The sequence below is a fragment of the Mytilus trossulus genome, chromosome 1 (assembly GCF_036588685.1).
Source record: "Mytilus trossulus isolate FHL-02 chromosome 1, PNRI_Mtr1.1.1.hap1, whole genome shotgun sequence".
Classification (NCBI taxonomy): domain Eukaryota; kingdom Metazoa; phylum Mollusca; class Bivalvia; order Mytilida; family Mytilidae; genus Mytilus; species Mytilus trossulus.
The window spans coordinates 109136310-109154238 of NC_086373.1; the positions used below are offsets into that span (position 1 = coordinate 109136310).

At 34.1% G+C, this 17929-nt stretch overlaps 1 protein-coding gene across 2 annotated transcripts; it reads left to right on the forward strand.

The window, feature by feature from the left end:
- The first annotated feature begins 11121 nt into the window (after positions 1-11121).
- Positions 11122-17322, forward strand: LOC134697137 (G-protein coupled receptor 157-like). 2 transcript variants are annotated; one of them, XM_063559201.1, is made up of 5 exons: positions 11122-11289; positions 11663-12219; positions 12580-12791; positions 14919-15101; positions 16193-17322. In XM_063559201.1, the coding sequence occupies exons 2-5, from the start codon at positions 11811-11813 to the stop codon at positions 16415-16417; spliced, it is 1029 nt and encodes a 342-aa protein (XP_063415271.1). In that variant the 5' UTR covers positions 11122-11289; positions 11663-11810; the 3' UTR covers positions 16418-17322. The 2 variants fall into 2 exon arrangements, with proteins under 2 accessions (XP_063415271.1, XP_063415278.1); XM_063559208.1 differs by having other exon boundaries at positions 14922-15101.
- The last annotated feature ends 607 nt before the right edge of the window (positions 17323-17929 follow it).

A 17929-nucleotide genomic window follows, 5' to 3' on the forward strand; every position in this document is an offset into this window, starting at 1 on the left:
GTTGAGGTAAAATGATCTTTTTATGACCTATTTATATGTGTTTGTGCTCAACCGATCCTTTTACTTCATGTTCGATACGCATTTGACCCTTACTTGTTATTTTATACGTTCTACCTTTTAACTGCTTTATGTCCGTATGTTTGAAGATGGATCTTGGTTCGACGGGATGAAATCATCGTGTTAGCGCTTGCATAAAAAGAAGATGTGGTATGATTGCCAATGAGACAACACTCCACATTAGACCAAAATGACACAGAAATTATCAACTATAGTTTACTGTACGGCCTTTAACAATGAGCATAGCCCAAACCGTGTAGTCACCTATAAAAGGCCCAGGCATGACAACCTCATACAATTCAAACAACAAAATTGACCGCCGTATTTCATATACAAAAAAATAAACGGAAATATGTAACACAAAAACAAACAATAACTACTTAATTTCAGGCTCTTGTCTAGTGACAGGCACATACTAACATAATGTGGTGGAGTTAAACATGTAAGCAGGGTGTACATCGTTTCGGAGCATGCTATTACCTTGTTTAATTCGTTCGATCACTCACTTATAATTCGCTTATAATACGAGTATCTTACGTTGCACCTTTTAAAACATCATTTTCAATTGTTTTGTTGTCTCTGGTGGAAGATTTGGGCTCTTAGAGGTGATATAACTCTATAAGTGCATTTGTATCCGTTCCAGAGCTCGGAAAATACCCTGTTACCTATTCGTTACTTATTCGCTTTTAAAAAGTTTGTTGTACGTTGCACCTTTTAGAAAAGAATTTTCAATTAAGTTCATATGTCTGGTGGTAATAATGTGTTCTTATAGATGAAATACCCCTATTACCACATATGTACTCGTTCCAGCGCTCGGATAATACCCTGTTACTTGTTCGTTCCTTATTTGCTTTTAATGCACGAGGTATACGTTGCACCTTGAAATAAATCGTTTTTTAATTGTGTTCATGTCTCTGGTGGTAACAATGTGTTCTTAGAGATGAGATGACCCTATTAGAGCGCATGGACCCGTTCCAGCGCTCGGTTAATATTATGTTACCTATTCGTTACCTATTCACTTATAATACGTTTGTTGTACGTTGCACCTTTAAGAAAAGGATTTTTAATTGTCTCCATGTCTCTTGTGGTAACAATGTGTTCTTAGAGATGAAATTACCCTTTAGCGCGCATGTACCCGTTCCAGAGCTCAGTAAATACCCTGTTACCTATTCGTTACCTATTCACTTATAATACGTTTGTTGTACGTTGCACCTTTTAGAAAAGGATTTTCAATTGTGTCCGTGTCTCTGGTGGTAAAAATGTGTTCTTAGAGATGACATGACCCTATTAGCGCGCATGTACCCGTTCAAGCGCTCGGTTAATACCCTGTTACCTATTCGTTACCTATTCGTTAATTATTCGCTTTTAATACGTTTGTTGTACGTTGCACCTTTTAGAAAAGGATTTTTAATTGTCTACATGTCTCTTGTGGTAACAATGTGTTCTTAGAGATGAAATTACCCTATTAGCGCGCATGTACCCGTTCCAGCGCTCAGTAAATACCCTGTTACCTATTCGTTACCTATTCACTTATAATACGTTTGTTGTACGTTGCACCTTTCAAAAAAGGATTTTCAATTGTGTCCGTGTCTCTGGTGGTAACAATATGTTCTTAGAGATGAAATGACCCTATAAGAGCGCATGAACCCGTTCCAGCGATCGGTTAATACCCTGTTACCTATTCGTTACCTATTCGTTACCTATTCACTTATAATACGTTTGTTGTACGTTGCACCTTTTAGAAAAGGATTTTCAATTGTCTACATGTATCTTGTGGTAACAATGTGTTCTAAGAGATGAAATTATCCTATTAGCGCGCATGTTCCCGTTCCAGCGCTCAGTAAATACCCTGTTACCTATTCGTTACCTATTCACTTATAATACGTTTGTTGTACGTTGCACCTTTTAATAAAGGATTTTCAATTGTGTTCGTGTCTCTGGTGGTAACAATATGTTCTTAGAGATGAATTGACCCTATTAGCGCGCATGTACCCGTTCAAGCGCTCGGTTAATACCCTGTTACCTATTCGTATTATAAGTGAAAAGGTAACGAATAGGTAACAGGGTATTAACCGAGCGCTGTAACGGGTACATGCGCGCTAATAGGGTAATTTCATCTATAAGAACACATTGTTACCACCAGAGACGTAGACACAATTGAAAATCCTTTTCTTAAAGGTCCAATGTACAACAAACGTGTTATAAGTGAATAGGTAACGAAAAGGTAACGAAAAGGTCACAGGATATTAACCGAGCGCTCGAACAAGTACATGCGCGCTTATTGGGTAATTTCATTTCTAAGAACACATTGTTACCACCAGAGACGTGGACACAATTGAAAATTCTTTTCTAAAAGGTGCAATGTACAATAAACGTATTATAAGTGAATAGGTAACGTATAGGTAACAGGGTTTTAACCGAGCGCTGGAACAGGTACATGCGCATTAATAGGGTCATTTCATCTCTAGGAATACATTCTTACCACCAGAGACATGAACACAATTAAAAAAGGATTGATTTCAAGGTGCACCGTATACCCGCACATTAAAAGCGAATAAGTAACGAATAGGTAACAGGTTATTTACCGAGCGCTGGAACAGATACATGCGCGCTAATAGGATCATTCTATCTATAAGAATACATTGTTACACACAAGAGACAACGAACACAATTGAAAATCATTTTCTAAAAGGTGCAATGTACAACAAACGTGTTATAAGTGAATATGTAACGAATAGGTAACAGGGTATTAACCGAGCGCTGGATCGGGTTCATGCGCTCTAATAGGGTCATTTCATCTCTAAGAACACATTGTTACCACCAGAGACATGAACACAATTAGAAAACGATTTATTTCAAGGTGCAACGTATACCTTGTGCATAAAAAGCAAATAAGGAACGAACAAGTAACAGGGTATTATTCGAGCGCTGGAACGACAACATATGCGCCAATAGGGGTATTTCATCTATAAGAACACATTATTTCCACCAGAGATATGAACTTAATTGAAAATTCTTTTCTAAAAGATGCAACGTACAACACACGTATTAAAAGCGAATAAGTAACGAATAGATAACAGGGTATTAACCGAGCGCTTGAACGGGTACATGCGCGCTAATAGGGTCATTTCATCTCTAAGAACATATTGTTACCACCAGAGACACGGACACAATTGAAAATCCTTTTCTAAAAGGTGCAACGTACAACAAACGTATTAAAAGCGAATAAGTAACGAATAGATAACAGGGTATTAACCGAGCGCTTGAACGGGTACATGCGCGCTAATAGGATAATTTCATCCCTAAGAACACATTGTAACCACAAGAGACATGTTGACAATTAAAAATCCTTTTCTAAAAGGTGCAACGTACAAACAACGTATTATAAGTGAATAGGTAACGAATAGGTAGCGAATAGGTAACAGGGTATTAACCGAGCGCTGGAACGGTTTCATGGCTCTTGTAGGGTCATTTCATCTCTAAGAACACATTGTTACCACCAGAGACATGAACACAATTAAAAAAGGATTTATTTAAAGGTGCACCGTATACCCAGCGCATTAAAAGCGAATAAGTAACGAATAGGTAACAGGTTATTTACCAAGCGCTGGAACGGGTACATGCGCTCCAATATGGTCATTTCATCTGTAAGAACACCTTGTTACCACCAGACACATGGGCACAATTGAAAATCCTTTTTTTAAAAGGTGCAACGTACAACAAACGTATTAAAAGCGAATAAGTAATGAATAGGTAACGAATACGTAACAGGGTATTTACTGAGCGCTGGAACGGGTACATGCGCGCTAATAGGGTAATTTCATCTCTAAGAACACATTGTTACCACAAGAGGTATGAATTTAATTGAAATCCTTTTCTAAAAGGTGCAACATACAACAAACGCACTATAAGTGAATAGGTAACGAATAGGTAACGAATAGGTAACAGGGTATTTACCGAGCGCTGGAACGGGTTCATGCGCTCTTATAGGGTCATTTCATCTCTAAGAACACATTGTTACCACCAGAGACATGAACACAATTAAAAAACGATTTATTTCAAGGTGCAACGTAAACCTCGTGCATTAAAAGCAAATAAGGAACGAATAAGTAACAGGGTATTATTTGAGCGCTGGAACGACAACATATGCGCTAATAGGGGTATTTCATCTATAAGAACACATTATTTCCACCAGAGATATGAACTTAATTGAAAATTCTTTTCTAAAAGATGCAACGTACAACAAACGTATTAAAAGCGAATAAGTAGCGAATAGGTAACAGGGTATTAACCGAGTGCTTGAACGGGTACATGCGCGCAAATAGGGTCATTTCATCTCTAAGAACATATTGTTACCACCAGAGACACGGACACAATTGAAAATCCTTTTCTAAAAGGTGCAACGTACAACAAACGTATTATAAGTGAATAGGTAACGAATCGGTAACAGGGTATTTACTGAGCGCTGGAACGGGTACATGCGCGCTAATAGGGTTATTTCATCTCTAAGAACACATTGTTACCACAAGAGACATGTAGACAATTAAAAATCCTTTTCTAAAAGGTGCAACGTACAACAAACGTATTATAAGTGAATAGGTAACGAATAGGTAGCGAATAGGTAACAGGGTATTAGAGGTTTCCACATTTGCAACCGTACCAACCGTAGTACGAACTGGGAGCCGTCATTTAACTTTTGGAAATAATTGATGTATACAGTTAATATCAACGTATGTTTTATGAATCATATATAGAACTATTTTGAGAATTTTTAGCTGTAATTTGGTACTAATTTCATGTGGTTACTTCTTGTATTAATAGTAAACAATATTGTGTGCACTCGATTATGCCCTCAAGCAACCGTTGCAAGTAACGGTTGGTACGAACGGTTTATATTTTAGAGTTATTTCCCCCTGAAATTGCATAGACAAAAAAATAGCTGAATAACAAATGAAATTATTATTGTTTGTACATTTTGTTGATAATAAACTTTTAACAATATAAAATGATGAAGTATTTTGTTTTTTTTTGGTAGGTTTTAGAAAATATGAACAAAATAACTATATTTTAACAAAATATTTTGACCTTGAAAACAAAAGAGTATTGATGAAATAAATTAAAAATCACACAAAAGTGTACATGACAACCGATCTCGCGAATACTGGAAACATACACAGTATAACCAGTAAAAGAATTCCAACTTTCCATTAGTATGCTACCTGATCCGGTTAAATTAGTGTTTAATTATTTCAAGAACAAACAAAACTAAACCTCATGTTGTAAGACAGCTTTCCATAAAATGGCCTACCATTCTCTTACGTGTGAATCAAAAGTAATATGATAACCTTTTACAATAGTTTTAAATTCTTTTCCAGCCATAACTTACAGTAACCCTACATTTATGCGAGACAAATCATCAATATCAAAAGCAAACAATCTAGGGCTAAATTTCACAGTTTTACTGTATAAAATACGCTAATCAATTAATTCAAGTCGGTATAAATTATTTGACAGTTGTTCTTTCTATTTTTATGTTATCATTCACATTAGCTGCTGGTTGATTTACATCTATATTTTTTCTTGATATCTTGATGACGAGCCAAGTGATATTTTTGCTGATATTTGTACCCGTTCAGAGACCGAGAATTACTTCAAAGGAAAAAGTTATCAGCAATCCTAAATCATTCGTCAGTCGACTTGTTATGGTAGTAATTGATCTAGATTGATAGTAACAATAAATGGCAAAGTGATAAATATTACAGGATCTACTAAAACAGGTATAGATGGCATTGTCAGTTGTTTGAAAATGAAAGTTATTGCCCTTTAATTACAATTCTAATACATGTTCTGTGTTTAAGAGAACGCCAAAAAGAGAGATGATAGAGAAAAATTGAAAAGAAAAATGACCAACAAAAAAGAGGCTTTAATGATGAATTATGTTCTTGGCTTTAGAGCCTTTACATAGTTTTTTTTTATATTTCAATATATGAAAGCAAAGAAATAATTTGCCTGAACAACTATGCATAGAATTATAACTGATATCGTTTTCACTTGGCATCCTTGCTTTTTGGAAAATTATTCATGCCTTCGGGCGAAGTTTTTCTTTTTTAAAAAAAATCCCCAAATCACCATGTTATATCAATTTTAGAAAACAAACAGTTTATATATCTGTTTTACAGTAAGCCGAGTGAGAAAATGAAGAAAAACTAGAGTTAAGCTATCTTGGGTAAGATCATATTCATGATACATATAAACTTGAAGAAATTGCTTAAAAACAATTAACATCCGAAGAAAATGATCTTTAATTTAGAGTCCAGTTTTCAACCATTGCTGTAGGACAAAAGGTTTAATGGATGAATTTTGGTTCACATTATCCCTCGTAGTTTATATATATCATACTATTGCAAGCTCGTGAAGTACACTCATTGGCGGATTCAGGGAGGGGGTCCGGGGGTTGGAACCCCCCTTTTTATACGATCAATGCATTTGAATGGGAACGTGTGTTTGGAACCCCCCTTTTAGAATGACTGGATCCGCCCTGACATTAATTTCCTTGCGACAATATTTACCAATATTAATGTAATAATAATATGTTATGGCATAATAATAAACGAACAAGATGAAATTATATCGTGCTGATAAATATTTCGACTCAAGAAATGTTTTTCATCAGTGTTATAAAATTCATATTCATTCATAAAAATCAACAAAATATATGGAAAAATCTAGATCGATATTTTTACCATGTGTGTTGTGTTGAATATAAAAATGTTGCTGCTATGCTCGAATTGATATCTATTTATTTTGATGAAAAGGCAAAACAATTTTGAACACAATTTGCATCACTAGTTATAACGACATCAGTAAGATAAGATATGACTACGAAAGTTATAATAAAAAAATTCGAGCTATTCCAAATTCTGTTAACTGAAAGTATTAGAATATATTGTTTTATTTTTGTCTAAATATACTCAAAACAAAAACAAAACCAAACAAACAGAATCGCAAATCTATATTTAGAATATAAAGGTCGAGGCAACTCAGTTCCTGTGAGGACTGTTTGATTCATTCCCGTGTGTACAAAATAAATATTACCGTATAAAAGTACACACAAGGTGTTTCATAACTAGTGCAAATCTGAATAAATAAAATATTAAGGTTTTTATCGTTGAAATGCATTTCGATTTCTCTAATTTCATCATGACGAAAACAATACTTTCACGCAGTAAATGATATCTCCCAAACAACACCAACGGTTGCGTTACGTACCAACCGTACCTGATACGTAGCAAATGTGGAAACCTCTATTAACCGAGCGCTGGAACGGGTTCATGCGCTCGTATAGGGTCATTTCATCTCTAAGAACACATTGTTACCACCAGAGACATGAACACAATTAAAAAAGGATTTATTTCAAGGTGCATCGTATACCCAGCGCATTAAAAGCGAATAAGTAACGAATAGGTAACAGGTTATTTACCAAGCGCTGGAACGGGTACATGCGCTCTAATAGGGTCATTTCATCTCTTAGAACACATTGTTACCATCAGATACATGGGCACAATTGAAAATCACTTTTTTAAAAGGTGCAACGTACAACAAACGTATTAAAAGCGAATAAGTAACGAATAGGTAACGAATAGGTAACAGGGTATTTACTGAGCGCTGGAACGGGTACATGCGCGCTAATAGGGCAATTTCATCTCTAAGAACACATTGTTACCACAAGAGACATGGAGACAATTAAAAATCCTTTTCTAAAAGGTGCAATGACAGCAAACGTATTATAAGTGAATAGGTAACGAATAGGTAACGAATAGGTAACAAGGTATTAACCGAGCGCTGGAACGGGTTCATGCGCTCTAATAAGGTCATTTCATCTCTAAGAACACATTGTTACCATTAGGGAGACATGAACACAAATATAAAACGATGTATTTGAAGGTGCACCGTATACGCCGCGCATTAAAAGCGAATAAGTAACGAATAGGTAACAGGTTATTTACCAAGCGCTGGAACGGGTACATGCGCTCTAATAGGATCATTTCATCTCTAAGAACACATTGTTACCACCAGAGACATGGGCACAATTGAAAATCCTTTTTTAAAAGGTGCAACGTACAACAAACGTATTAAAAGCGAATAAGTAACGAATAGGTAACGAATAGGTAACAGGGTATTAACCGAGCGCTTGAAAGGGTACATGCGCGCTAATAGGGTCATGTCATCTCTAAGAACACATTGTTACCACCAGAGACACGGACACAATTGAAAATCCTTTTCTAAAAGGTGCAACGTGCAACAAACGTAATATAAGTGAATATGTAACGAATAGGTAACAGGGTATTTACTGAGCGCTGGAACGGGTACATGCGCTCTAATAGGGTAATTTCATCTCTAAGAACACATTGTTACCACAAGAAACATGGAGACAATAAAAAATCCGTTTCTTAAAGGTGCAACGTACAACAAACGTATTATAAGTGAATAGGTAACGAATAGGTAACAGAATATTAACCGAGCGCTGGAACGGGTCCATGCGCTCTAATAGGGTCATCTCATCTCTAAGAACACATTGTTACCACCAGAGACATGAACACAATCAAAACACGATTTATTTCAAGGTGCAACGTATACCTCGTGCATTAAAAGCAAATAAGGAACGAACAAGTAACAGGGTATTATCCGAGCGCTGGAACGAGTACATATGTGGTAATAGGGTTATTTCATCTATAAGAACACATTATTACCACCAGACATATGAACTTAATTGAAAATTCTTTTCTAAAAGGTGCAACGTACAACAAACTTTTTAAAAGCGAATAAGTAACGAATAGGTAACAGGGTATTTTCCGAGCGCTGGAACGGATACAAATGCACTTATAGAGTTATATCACCTCTAAGAGCCCAAATCTTCCACCAGAGACAACAAAACAATTGAAAATGATGTTTTAAAAGGTGCAACGTAAGATACTCGTATTATAAGCGAATTATAAGTGAGTGATCGAACGAATTAAACAAGGTAATAGCATGCTCCGAAACGATGTACACCCTGCTTACATGTTTAACCCCACCACATTATGTTAGTATGTGCCTGTCACTAGACAAGAGCCTGAAATAAGTAGTTATTGTTTGTTTTTGTGTTACATATTTCCGTTTATTTTTTTGTATATGAAATACGGCGGTCAATTTTGTTGTTTGAATTGTATGAGGTTGTCATGCCTGGGCCTTTTATAGGTGACTACACGGTTTTGGCTATGCTCATTGTTGAAGGCCGTACAGTAAACTATAGTTGATAATTTCTGTGTCATTTTGGTCGAATGTGGAGTGTTGTCTCATTGGCAATCATACCACATCTTCTTTTTTATGCAAGCGCTAACACGATGATTTCATCCCGTCGAACCAAGATCCATCTTCAAACATACGGACATAAAGCAGTTAAAAGGTAGAACGTATAAAAAAACAAGTAAGGGTCAAATGCGTATCGAACATGAAGTAAAAGGATCGGTTGAGCACAAACACATATAAATAGGTCATAAAAAGATCATTTTACCTCAACAGATTTAGAACTATTACCATATGTAAGAGTATTAACAACTAGATTTGTAATTGCTAGCAATAACGGATGGCACCCTTCCCCCTATTACCAGGTGAGCGGCAGCCACTTTGACAATTCCAAAGTCAAAGAGAGCATCTACAGATGTTTAGTTACATTTTTGCAAAGTTTCATAAAGTTTGAACATTTTGAAATGTTTGATATTTTTGCTGTTTCCATGGTTACGGCGGCCATTTTGAAAATTCTAACTTCAAAATCCAACTCTGCCTATGCCAGTTACCATTCCTGTAAAGTTTCATCCAGTTTACTCAAAATTCTTATTTTAGAAATTTTTGACCTTTTTGCATTGTTTCCATGGTAACAAGACCTATTTTGGAAATTCCAACTCTAAATGCCACATCTACCATTGTTGCTAATCATTACTGTGAAGTTTCATGAAGTTTTGAGCATTTTGAGAATTTTGAAAATTTTGGTGTAGTTTCCATGGCAACATAGTAGTTCCAATGATCGCCAAAGTCATCCAACACCTGTATATAGAGGGCACCTACATTGTTTTAAAATATGATGATTCTGAGTTGAAGCATATCCAAACAGTTTACCAAAAACCTAAAACAGATTATTTTCACAATTGTGCCGTTTCCATAGCAACCATATTAAACTTTTCCATGCCATAATTAAAAAGGGGGAAGGATATTAAAAATCAAATAAGTAACGAATAGGTAACGAATAGGGAATAGGTAACGAATAGGGAATAGGGAACGAATAGGTAACGAATAGGGAATAGGGAATAGGTAACGAATAGGCAACGAATAGGGAATAGGGAATAGGTTACGAATAGGCAACGAATAGGGAATAGGGAATAGGAAACGAATAGGTAACGAATAGGGAATAGGGAATAGGTAACGAATAGGTAACGAATAGGGAATAGGGAATAGGTAACGAATAGATAACGAATAGGGAATAGGGAATAGGTAACGAATAGGTAACGAATAGGGAATAGGGAATAGGTAACGAATAGGGAATAGGGAATAGGTAACCAACTTGACGCCCATGTTTTAATCTTGGTTTCACAAGAAGCAATCTAAAATATTGACAAAAATAATGAGGAAAATACGCATCAATGGATATCTCCATGGAATAACAAATAAAAAAAAAACCAGACCAACTAGAAAGGATACAAAAGGGTGTACGTTACATCAATAGAAATAACAAATCAAGATGCGACGGATGCATTACAGGTATGAATCAAAATTAAAGCTTCATGTGATAGATATTCATTAAAAGACTAACATTTATTACGATTTTCTAAAGCAGTTTGCAATCCAAAAACAAGGTTTAACATATCAAGTTCTGTCACAATCGACGGCATTTTGTCTCTTCGGAGTTGGTTCAGGCATATTTTTTTTTGTTCCCTGGCTTCCTGCTTGACAATAGGTGACGCAAAGTAGAAATTGAGTCAGGATACCAGACTATACGTATACATCAAACGATAAAGCTAGGCAAAATGCATAACATTAAAATTTATCAAAATTGATAAAAATGTGTGATGATTAACAACGAGATATCATCAGAGACTTTGATCAGCGACATTTTATTTGATGTTGTCAACTTCCTGCGGGTCTGGATATGCAAGGCAATACACATGATTTAACACTTTGACAATTTAATCATTTAAGGTAATTGTTTCTAGTTATGTACACGAAAATACACTAAAATTATACATCTTGAGGGGTAAACTAAAAAGGATATAATACCGAATTGCTCAATGATTTAAAAAAATCAATTTGTTTAGAAGTATACGGTAGTTTATTTTTGAGATATATATGTCATATATACATTTTGCATCAAATACTTTAGATTTTATATTTCATATCTAAAAAAAAAAAAAGAGTCCTCTAATATGACAATATGATAATACAGGAATTATTATCACAAAGAAAATAAATCATTAAGTGCAATTTTTACTTCATTTTAAAGATTAAAAGTTTTGAAATTAAAATGTATGCTTCTTTTACTCAGCATTTAAACGTTATATTTATTTCACTTCAGGACAATTAAACATGAAAATGCGGTGAAGTCTCTCAATTCCTGAATGATTAAAACGACAATTATCAATATAAACCAGTTATGGAATAGTCAGTAAACCTTGATCAGACTGAAACTTAAACACAACAGAAACCAGACTCCAGACTCCACCATGAAGTTTACTTTTCTACACACAATAGACAAGGCCTATGCAGGGATAGCCATTGTCATGTCAACATTATCCATATTGTCTTGTCTCATTATTATCACTGTCCTCATATCTTGTAAATCAGTGCGTACTAATGGACGAACTTTGTTGATTTGTCTGACAGTGGCTAACTTAGTGTCCTGTGTTGGTAGTATTGTGGCTGCGGGGGTATCGGTGTTCACACCAGAACTAACATGGAGTAATTTCCCCGTCTGTGCCGCTGCTAGCGCAATCTCTATAGTGTCTAATGTGTGTGCCTATCTGTGGACATGTGCTATAAGTTTATATGTTTATCTGTGCATCAGCTGGAAGAAAGACGTTCTTGCCGATAAACTGAGAGGGGTTTTTCATCTTGTCTGCTGGGGATTTCCAGGTAATTATCATGACATTTATACACAGTATGGTTTTCAATTTAAATTTATTGCTGTAATATTAAGTACATTTTCCCTTTTTATGTGAAAATTCAGTGCAAATGACAACAGATATGAGTATTCAAACGAAGTTTAAAAATATTTTAAATCAATATAAATTTAAGGAGAGGTGACGTGATTGCCAATGAGATAGCAATCCACCAAAGTTCAAATGAAGTGGACATAAAACAATTATAAACAAACTGTTTAAAAAAATCAATTCAGTGATGAATGTGTTTGATATATAAAATAAGCCGATTTTCGTTACTATACTGGGAATGAAAATGTATTATGAAACATTAATATGATTGCACCTTTTTTAGTGGCCGTAATGGTAATAGCCACTGCCTCAGATGTGATAGGGTTTAACTTTGGGAAAGCAAAGGTTGAGCGTCGACCTCCATGGTGTTGGATAGACCGAGAGACAGAGAAATTTGAGATGTGGGAACTAGTTACAGGATTAGGGTGGAGGATAGCTACCATCATTATATGTACTGCACTTTACAGTTTTGTACAATTCTCGCTTTCAGTCCAGGTGAGCATACCCGCATAATAAATAAATACAAAAACAAAATAATTAACACAATTTGTAAAGTATTATAAATCAAACGTATCGGGTTTTTTTCCTTTGTCAAGGATATAGATTGTTTTTTGTTCAGATTGACCTTTAATAGTTCTAATGTAAATACAATTTGAAATAAATAAAATATTTATAAGATTGACTAGGCCGTCATCGAAGTGATGGTTCTACGTCAAAGTTGCATTTTATAGTTTAAGTTAATAACTATTTTATTTGCTCAAAAAGACAAATACTTATGAAGTCTTCCCCTTCACATAAAATAACAATTACAATAATTATTCAGGAAAGTACACTAAACAAGAAAATATTGAATTAATTAACCAAGATTTATCATGTAATGACGCCATAATGATAATTTAGAAATATTAATTTAATATAATTTTCAGTCCATATTTCTTTTGTCAAACCATCGTATACAGCCATAAAACTACAATATATATATTTTTAGAAATGCTTTCAGTAGTCAAATCTCACCAACTTAAAAGTTATTTCCTTATTGTGCACACAGTTTTTCAATCCGAGAAAAAAATCTTAAAATCGACACTAAGCAAAGAAAATCAAACAAAATTTAAAATATAACGTTACTAATATGTTTTAGTTTTACATTTGGGATTTTAGGTTAAGATGTCACTCGTACTATTAGAATTGTAAAATTAGTCAATAATCCATAATCCATACGTTCAACCTTAATGCCGATTATCTTTTTTATGTTATTATCATGACAGACAACTATAATGCTCACACCAAGCGACTTGCATGGTCATAAATGTAAAAGAACTTAATAATTTTTGTTTAATATTGAAAAAATTCGTAATATGTAGTTGTATTATTTATTTATCATATGAATTTTTGTCTCATTCTCCGCCATGCATGTATTGTGTATAATTGTTGTATTTATATTTCACTGATGCATTCAAAAAATATTGTAAAATTGTATATTCTATAAGCTGTATTGCTTCTGAATAAAGTATTATTATTAAGCTCTTAGTTTTTTTTAAAACTTTTTATGACATCATGTTTATATAAACCTAATGTTATTTGTTGCTCAATGTGTTTTTTTATTTTTATAAAAAGTTGTTGTTTTGTTTAATAAAAGAATGAGTTCTGGTCACCCTTGAAATAGTGACACGTTTCTATACCGAAATCATAGGTTTCATCGACTTCGACTTTTAATTGCACCAATGTGTCTTATGACTCGTAGTATATAATATACCGAGAATTGCGTCACTATGACAACTTGGCAAATGTTAAATATTTTTCTATTTTCGTGAACACCTTTTGGCATAGAAATGATAGGGCACATTTAAGATTGTGAATGAAAACTTCGGTTTGCGTAAAATTCTGGACCAAAAATTGTCCCTACCTCTTTCCAACTGGTGCGACTTTGGTATATATCTTAAAGATCAAGTTCAATTCACGATTTAACAAGGTTTCAAATTAAAGGAGGACACTATCGCCTGTTTTAGAAATTGACCCCGAGTACATACATCTTAGATGCATGATTTATTTATTAGTTGTTAGTGGATTTTAACTAGCTGTCAGATAACTGCTAGTACTCTTAGATTTTGTGTCGGTATGTATAAGTACCTGACCACGTCCACTTTTATTTTTGTCCATCTGATGAGTTAACTTCGCCTTTTTCAACTGATTTTTTTAGTTCGTTCTTATATTGTACTGTTATACCACTGTCCCAGGTTAGGGGGAGGGTTGGGATCCCGCAACATTATTTATGGTTGTGCCTGTCCCAAGTCAGGAGCCTGTATATTCAGTGGTTGTCGTTTGTTTATGTGTTGCATATTTGTTTTTCGTTCATTTTTTTACATAAATAAGGCCGTAAGTTTTCTCGTTTGAATTGTTTCACATTGTCTTATTGGGGCCTTTTATAGCTGACTATGCGGTATGGGCTTTGCTCATTGTTGAAGGCGGTACGGTGACATATAGTTGTTAATGTCTGTGTCATTTTGGTCTTTTGTTGGATAGTTGTCTCATTGGAAATCATACCACATCTTCTTTTTTATATATTATGCTTTTCTAAAGATACCCTAAACAAATCAAAACACTAAACATAGTATTTCCATTAAGCAGGGAAAACCAGACGAAGAACAAATTGATGAGTTTGAGGAAGACTTGACACTTAGAATACAGAAAGCAAACCGTAAATTAAGACATATACCATTGATTTTTGTTGTACTAAATGCATGGGGTGCCTGGCAAGAAATGGCGTCTGCCCTCTCCACAACGGCTAGTTGGCTTGTATTGATGCAGGTAATATTATCGTTAATTTTACAAGAAGTTGACCTCTGTTCGATACATTTGTTTCTTGGCTTGCCTTGTTTTTCTAGCGAGTGATAAAACTTGCTAGTTTCAATATGTTAAAAGAACACTTTTGCCAGAGGAGTCAAGGAACACATGACCATTGTTCTGGCAACAATGAAATATTCATCAAATGGTTCAAGTTTGACTAGAAGTGTTTATACATCATACAAATAGTGTTTTCTTCATCACCAGCTTATTTTGCAATACAAAGCATGCTCAAAGTGAGTAAAGTGACAGTGTGTCCAGAGATGCCACCTGAATAGTCTATAATGGGACAGCATCTAAGTCATTTAACTGTGGTAATTCATAATTGCAGTACCTTGGATATCTAATTGATTAAGTTAGGGCGGACATTTCCATAGTACACTTTTGTTTGCAATAGGGGTGAAATCAAAGTGTAAAGTAAAGAAAGTGATGCAATCAATTGTTTTGTACTTAAGATAATTTAATTCTGATCACATATCTTAAAAGGTATAAATGTTCAATTTCTGATTTGTACTAGACTACGGGCAATTTGAGGCTTGTTATCTGGGTTTTTGTTGTTGTTGGGTTGTAACATTGACAAATACACTTCATAACAAGATGTAACAAACAAATCAGTTTTGTATTATCATGAGTTAAATAATGTGAAGTTGTAATTATCGATATGAGATGTTATATTACTTTTAAAAAAAAGACCACTTGTCTTGATGTTAATTAATTCAATATATGGAAGAATATGATTATTACCATTAAGATTAGGTTGATACTATGAGAAGATGTGGTATGAGTGCCAATGAGACAACACTCCATTCAAGTCACAAGTTTGTAAAGTAGATAATTATAGGTCAAAGTACTAAGTCGTTTTGTTAAAATATGGGGTTTCCACAGGGTTCCGCCACTGATAAGAAAACAACTAAATTAAAATACATAAGTAATATTTTCCAGACATGAGTGCATGTGTCAAAATAGCATCAAGTTTTATTATGATCTTTCAGAAACTCAAAATCTATGTTTTGTCAACATTGATGTGTAATTTATGTATATTATATGTTTTACAGGTTATAGGAGACCATTCTCAGGCATTCGTCAATGTAATTTTGTTGTGCTTCCTGTCAAAAGATGTCCGTACAAAACTAAATATAAAATGTCAAAGCATCAGACATTTGTTTTCAAAGAAAACATCAGGACTTCGACCATTGGAATTAGAAGAACTCAGATCAGATAGCAATCAATTAATGGATGAAATTGAACTAAATGAAGAACAAGATCAGGTGCAAGGTTGACAAAACATCGGATGAGTTATCTTTCCATACAATGAAAAGAAACATGATGTCAACGTAATTCTGACAATTTGCTTGTACACAGTCCATGATATGTATAACATGTTTGACACTGAACAATCAAATAAGCAAACAACAACCAAAAAATCAACTAACCAGTGTACTCTACAAATTAATAAACTCAGTATAATAAGCAACATATGCAAGATAATTTTTAAAGGTGACTTAAATTGTTCTGTATACAATTACAAGCTTACAATATTATTTAATCATTTGCTTACCAAGCCTCTCAAATATAAAGTTTACCAAAGGAAGTTGAATGGAACTCACCTGGTATCCTTTGCCTCCACATCAAATTGCTAGTGCAAACTGCAAAAATATGGTGCTAGAGTTATCATTTTGGAACACTTTTCTAAATTAATTCTGGTCTATGACCATCAATAATTCAACCTCAAAATGTTTAGATCACCCTCATATTAGTTGTTGAGTTTAACATTGATGAGACAGCAACACAGATACAATAACCCTCCCATCCAAAAAATTTAAAAAATAGAGGGCACTATATACAGTCTTTAGGTGGGGAATAGCAGTGCATAATAGGTGGAGAATATTTTAATAGGCCAGCAAATTTTGATGCATAAATGCAACTTATAAACGAGAATTGTCAAATAATGAACAAATTAGAGTGATATCAGGTTATTATAACCCATATTAATTCAAAGATAAACTATTTTTGATATTTAACCGTCATATATTAAGGGGAGATAACTCCCAGAAAAGGTTTTCTATTAAAGGAATCTGTAGGACATTTTTCTATTTTATCTTATAGCAGATAATTCAGTGATACCCATTTTTTCTTTTGATATTCTGAAAACATTAAGAGCTTTCTTCTCATATTCAATATCAAAATTCTGACATTTAGTTAACCTTCTATTCAAATTATGATACTTTATCTCATCATATTAATGTTTATTTGTTTGTGTGTTATTGACAATCCATACAAAATGTGAAATAATTCAGTGCATGTTTGTTGCTATGTAACATATTTGTTTTTCTTTCAATATTTTGTACATAAATGAGGCAATTGGTATTTTGTTTGACTTATTTTATACTGATCATTTTGGGGCCTTTATAATTGACCATGTGGTATGGGTTTTACTCATTTTTGAAGACCGTACAGTAACTTCAGTTGTAAATTTCTATGTAATCTGGTCTCTGGAAAGTGGGTTATCATATCATATATTCTTATCTTTATATTGAAAATCTTTATATTGACAATAAGGTGAACAGTCTTTGGTTTATTTCTTGAGATTTTCTTAGATGTATTGGTATTGGAAGGTTTTGTAGTGTAACATTCTGATGTCCAATTTTTTTTTATGTTTCTATTGAACAAGTTGTCTAAGTTGTTATTGCCAACACTGAGGTTATGAGTTCCAAATAGTTGTAAAATGATTTTATTTAAAAAAATTTCAACTTAAAAATATATAAAAAATACATTAAAAGAAAAATACATGT